Source organism: Microchirus variegatus (genome assembly GCF_963457635.1).
Source record: "Microchirus variegatus genome assembly, chromosome: 1".
Lineage (NCBI taxonomy): Eukaryota > Metazoa > Chordata > Actinopteri > Pleuronectiformes > Soleidae > Microchirus > Microchirus variegatus.
Window position 1 is genome coordinate 45,280,658 of NC_139802.1, and position 6,195 is coordinate 45,286,852.

At 36.7% G+C, this 6,195-nt stretch overlaps 1 protein-coding gene across 1 annotated transcript; it reads right to left on the reverse strand.

Moving 5' to 3' along the window:
- Positions 1-692: 692 nt before the first annotated feature.
- Positions 693-5,428, reverse strand: ccdc152 (coiled-coil domain containing 152; the record flags this gene model as incomplete). Its single annotated transcript, XM_083910146.1, has 9 exons — positions 693-723; positions 813-982; positions 2,289-2,402; positions 2,782-2,909; positions 3,155-3,290; positions 3,580-3,644; positions 4,214-4,282; positions 4,655-4,760; positions 5,369-5,428. 8 exons carry the CDS (start codon positions 5,426-5,428, stop codon positions 836-838), a joined length of 825 nt encoding a protein of 274 aa, XP_083766272.1. The 3' UTR covers positions 693-723; positions 813-835.
- Positions 5,429-6,195: the final 767 nt, after the last annotated feature.

The window sequence follows — 6,195 nt, forward strand, 5'->3', positions numbered from 1 at the left end:
AATAATGACATTTATGGTAATTTTCAGATTAAATAATGACCTTTATGGTCATTTTCAGCCTAAAATAATGACATTTATGGTCTTAACTGGACTCAGACCAAACCTATTTACAATACGCGTCTATTTCTTTGGTGATTTTCAGCCTAAAATGATGATATTTGTGGTATTTTTACTGCTGCAATCGTGAAATGACGCGTGTTGCATTCAACGACCTCGTAAATGTTTTAACGGCGTTTTTTAAAGTTGGTAACTTTAATTTTGTTTTTTTTGTCTTTGAATATTTACCAGTTTTTACGATATTAACGAGTTATCGCTCAGTTTAGACGATTAAAACCACATTTTTAAAGGACAATATGCGATAATATGCTACATTTTGCAATGAACCACAGAAAGTGATTGTGTTAATAATGATATTGAGCTTAAAATCAATCAATAAACCGGGATCAATGGTTACATGACGATCCATGAAGTCAATAAAGACAAATTCTTATCATGGGGATTAAATCAGCGTCGTTTTTATCAAACGTGAACACGAGTAAAACGAACAGGAAGTAAACGTGTGAACGTAAGACTTTAACGAGTTCTTTGTTTGGATGATTTCTTCTGTTTCCTATGAATGAAAGGAGGTTTGGTTCCAGGAACAGGACTCACCCTCTCACCCTCTCACCCTCTAACTCCTCTCTGCAGACGTCTGATTGGATTAAATCCTTAGTCTCTGCTCACCTGCGATCAAACAGGTGAAACAGCATCAACAGTGAACGATAAACTCAGTGAAATAACGTTAAATAAAGTTATTTAAATGCTTGTGTTACTTTGTTCAGCTGCAGCTCGACGTCTAAACAAACTTCCTCCTCTTCAGACGGTTGTTGTTGTTGTTGTTGTCGCTGCTGAAGCTGATTCTCTGCTTCTCTTCCAGATCTTTGATTCTCTGACGCAGAGACGAGATCTCCCTGTTCTTCTCCTCCTGCACGAACTGAAGCTTCTGAGGACGCGAGGAGGACAGAGGACACAGAGGACAAGGACTCATGACCTGGAGTCACAGAAGCTGCATATGAGGATTAGCATCATCATCATAGATTAATGTGTCCATTATTTTCTCAATGAATCGATTCCCTCGAATGAATCGTACCCTCAGTATCGGGGGCAGCGTCAGACGCAGCGACAAAAGCGTCATAAGACCATGTCTAACTATAACAAACAGACATGCTGCATACCCACATAAGGGTCAGAAACTCAGCTAAAAGCTCATATAAACCATTCTTGTGTTCACCAAACACAGTTAAAACACCGACGGATCAAACCAGCAGGAGCGAAAAAAAAACGTCACAGCGCACTCATTGAAAAGCGGCACCGGAGCGTCAGCGTGATTATGTAAACAAAAAAAACACGTGTCGACCGGACAGCGGAGAATCTACAGATTCCAGCGGTACAATTTTTATCACTCTACGAACAAGATTCACGGATCCAGCCCCAAAATAAGAGCAAAACAACAACTGACTTTCAGGAAATACAAGCAGAAATGTTGTCTTACCTTTGCTGTTATTCAAAACAAATTATTTCCACCGGAACAAAACCACTTCTAATGAAGAACTACACTTCCAACTGAAGATGCTGCAGAGCCACAGAGTTGTTATTACGCACCGCACAGGGAGCATCGATTTAGAGCGAGTTATCATACTTTTTTTTTTTAATTCAAAACAAGTTCTTTTTAGATCTGTAGTGACATATAAATAAAATGGGTTTTTAATAATTTGGTACCTAAGAAATCTCAAATGGCACAGATGATGCCAAGCTGAGCCAAAAGTGAGAACGCCCAGACATCTCTTTACTAAAACCTCTGTAATTTTACTCATTTCAGCAGCATCAGACTTTGCACAGCTCATGTCCACATGTTGTTACATGACCTCCATGTGTTTTTAAGCTCCTACTGTATATTTTAAAGGTGATATTTGCTTTAAAATGCAATGTTTTTTTGGGCGAGAGAAAAAAAAATCCTTCAGTTATGCTGTGTTCCATCCATGTACATTTACTCTGACACAGTGACATCTACAGTGAAACTTACACCTCTGGTGGAATCTCACAAGTGTTATCTTTATTTTGATACCCAGATAATCCACATAGAGCTTGTAACTGCAGAGGTTTACTCTATTTAGTTTGGGCATGTCATTTTAGAGCAGGGACTCCAAAAAGAGGGTCAGGGAAGAAGAGGTTAATCCAGTCATTGTTTCAGCCATAACATCCTCTGAAGTCAGGGAAACCAGACTTTGTGTGTGTGTGTGTGTCCTCACCCTCTTGAAGACGCTCTGTGGAAGCATCAGCGTGGACGAGGAGCCTCCATGATTCTGCTGCTGCTGCTGAGCGAGCTGAGCTGAACTCTGAACTCTGGCTAACTTTGCACCAAACTGTCAAAAACAAGCGATAAAGTTCGTAAGTGTACGTTAAAAAAAAAAGAAAGGAAAAGAAAGAGGACACTCAGCCGTAGAGACTCTTGACCTCTTCAACTCTGTCGATTACTTTGTTTATTGTGAAGATACAATAAAATTACTTTGAATTAAATACGTAAATAACTCTAAAAGAATATCTACACTTAAATATTTGTTGTTGTAATTCAGCCTCCGACCACTAGCTAGCAGCAGGTTTTCAGCCATTTGTATCTTAAAGCCTAAAACATACTTATTTTTTTGATAAATTGTAATTTTTCATACTCAAATTCTTGTCAATACGCAACTTTAACCATTTTAAACTTTTTTTAAACTTTGTAAATACTGAGGTTTTCTTCACCTCCATCTGCAGCCTCAGCAGCTCACTCTGCTTCTCCCTCTCCTGGTTCTTCAGCCTCGTCTTCACCTCCTCCACCTCCTCGTTCTTCTCCTGCAGGAGCTTCTTCACCTCGGCGTCTTTGGCCTCCACTGTCGCCACGGCAACAAACAAACAAACAAACAAACAAATAACAGGCGTCACAAAACACAGACTAAAAGAGATAATCAATAATGCAGCATATGACTGTTTTTAAAGTCTTTTAAATCACTTCTTAAAACCAGATTTTTGACTTTTTTGGACTGATTTATTTATTCATGTATTCACTAAACTGATGAATGTTTCAAGCTAAATGAATGAATGAATGAATGAGAGAGTGAATGAATGAGAGTCTTACACTGACTGAAGGTCTCCCTGTGAGCTGCCTCCACCTCCCTCCTGCTCTGCTGTCTCACAGCCTCTAGCGCCCTCTGGTGTCTGTTTGCCTCCGTTGTTTTCTCAGCGAGCAGACGTCGAACCTCGGCCTCGCTGTCCTGACACACATACGTCAAAGTACATTAAATGTACATTTGAAGCGTCTTTTATTTGGTGATAAATTAAATAAATTCAAAGTTATTTATTATCCTGACAAATGACACTAAAATCTATTAGAAAATGTACGTTTTCTGACTTTCAGGCTTCTTAAATGTGAATATTTTCTGGTTTTCTTTGCGACATATAACAAAATAAATATCTTTTTTGTGTACAAAAACAAGACATTTGAGTTTATTTCATCATAGAAACCATAACAGGACAAAAATAAAAAGACCGTTCCGTCCTCACCTCCACTCTTCTGTCACTGCGTCGCTTCACGTCGACCGTGTCCTTCTTCAGTCTCTCGTTCTCCACTGAAACATACGATAATATGTACAATAATACATCAATAATGTGTAAAGTATGGCTGGAATTTGGAATTTTGGTTTTTTAATGATTTCTGTGTTTTACGGAGCAAAGAAACCGGAAAAAATTCACATTTAAGAAGCTGAAAAATCACAGAAACTTGATTTACTATAAAAATATAACATAAATGTGATGATGTCCCACTCCTTTTTTTTCAGAAAAGCCATAAAAATAGTAAATAAAGTCGAAAATAACCTCAATCTCTTATTTATTTACCTTATCATGACCCTTTATATTATTATTAGGGTTTTATTTAAAAGAAAACGTGTAAGATTGTTCGCAACTTTAGTTAAAATAACCCCAAGAGTCAATTTTACTATTTATATTTAACTTCTAAACACAGATGGAGTTAAATTGAACACAAATAATTGTATCTGCAAAATTGACCGTGTATAAGACAAGGAAATCTTCCATTCTGAGGTGTAACAGGTTTACGTCAGGTAGGAATAAAGTGGATATGATGGTCATTTTAAATAAAATATAATAAAACGTGGATATAAGAGTTGTTTGGCGTCACCTCTGAGGTTACACTGCTCCTGCAGACTCTGCTGAAGCCGGTTGACGGTGGACAGGAGGACGTCTCGCTCTGTAACACAACAAGTCAAGAATGGAACTATTCACGTGAAAAAAGCACGAGGATCGTCACAAAAAAGCTTATAAAATGACTTAAAAGTCGATTTTCAATTGACTTGTTTTCAATCGTCCTCATCCAGAGACTCAGACACTTCCTGTTTCCTCCGCACAAACCATCCACCTGACCGACTCACCACTATTTTACTGTGTTATTGATGATCCGTCTTTGAATGTTGCGCAAATCAGTGTAGTGTGGTGTGGTGTAAAAAACTGACCAGCAGATGGAGACAAACACCCACAGACACACCTGTCTGTGTCCTGAGTGCAAACCTGTAGATTTTTAAAGTAAAATAAATACATACATAAATACATATATAATAAGTACCTTCAGTGAGGATCTTCTCTTTGCTCAGGTAGAACTTGACGAGTCTGTTTGCGTCGTCCAGGTTCACCTCCAACATGTTGTTCTTACCGTTGACCTCGATGATTTTCTGTTGAATCGGAAACACTTTTATTCACTACACAAAAAAACAACAACATTAAAATATAGTGAATGTTTTCCTATGTACTAAAATTAATGAGGCGTACTTCCAGGGGAGAAATTAATATATAAATTAAACAATATTGGATGTTTCTTGCGTAGAAACACTCAGTTGTGGCCAAAATGTCAATCACAATTATTTTTGTTATGAATACATAAATTGTAGCTTCCATTATTGTTCATATATAATGATTATTTCGGTATAATCTGATTAATTCAGTGTTTAACTACATTCCCAGTACTGTACACACATGTGGCTTAAAAGATATGCAGAAAAATATTAAATAAGTTGTGAACTAGCTGTAAAATAATGTTTTTTTAATTAATTAGCTTAATAAAACCAGTGTTTTTGACAGTGTTAGCCTGAGATAAACCTCTTTTTCCTTTGCCAAACTAGACCCACAGTTATTATAATGTTTATTTATCATTAACTCGCATAAAACGAGGACAAAAAAAGTGTGATTTAACTCCGATTAGCCTAGCTCGGACCGAGCTAGCTACAGCATATAGCCCGTCGACGGCTAATCCACGTTAGCTTAAGCTAACTAGCTCACTTACCTGCTCTAATTGCGCAAACTCCTCCACGAACGTGTCCAAACTGACGCGGCGTGACGTCATAGCGGCGCTTGTTGGCGTGTTAACGCTGTAAAGTTCAAATAAGTAGATGAAGAATAAATATTAACACGAAGTTACGTCTCAATAAATAAGAAACGACACAAGCGCGTGTGCTAGCTGCTAGCTGCTAGCTACCGGCTAGAAACAGCTCGTGGCTCGTGCACAGAAAAAAATACAGTATTTAAAACATCGCGGTTCATTCAGGTAAATACAGCCAAAATAACAATAATAATAATAATGATAATTATTATTATTGTTATTATGATTATAATTCAAAGCATTGCTTCACAGAACTGAAGGCTATCAAAACTATATCAAATTTAAATTTCAAAGCAGTGGTTTTTGTTACATATAGGAAAACGTAAAAATAATAAATTAATCAATATCATAAATAATATAATACAATAAAAAATAGTCAAAACTATTGTTGTATGTTTTTAGTTTAAATTTGTATTATTGTTTGTTTCTTATTCAATGATCTGCTTGTGCAATTGGATGATTTACCTCTTACGTACAAGTTTAAATACAATTAAATTGAAAAATAAACAACATTTGTAGTCAAAACTCGGAATTTGGTGCAGGAACGCTGCTACTTTTACAGTTAAAATCACTATTATTAGTATTAGTATCACAGTACATCAGTCGTAAACATGGTATTGTTTAATTTTTAACATGTAAACATGTAGCTACGCTGTGTATTACTGACAATGTTTGCGTTTCCGACGTCTCACAGTTTTAATTTATATATAAAGTTTCGCTTAGATTTATTT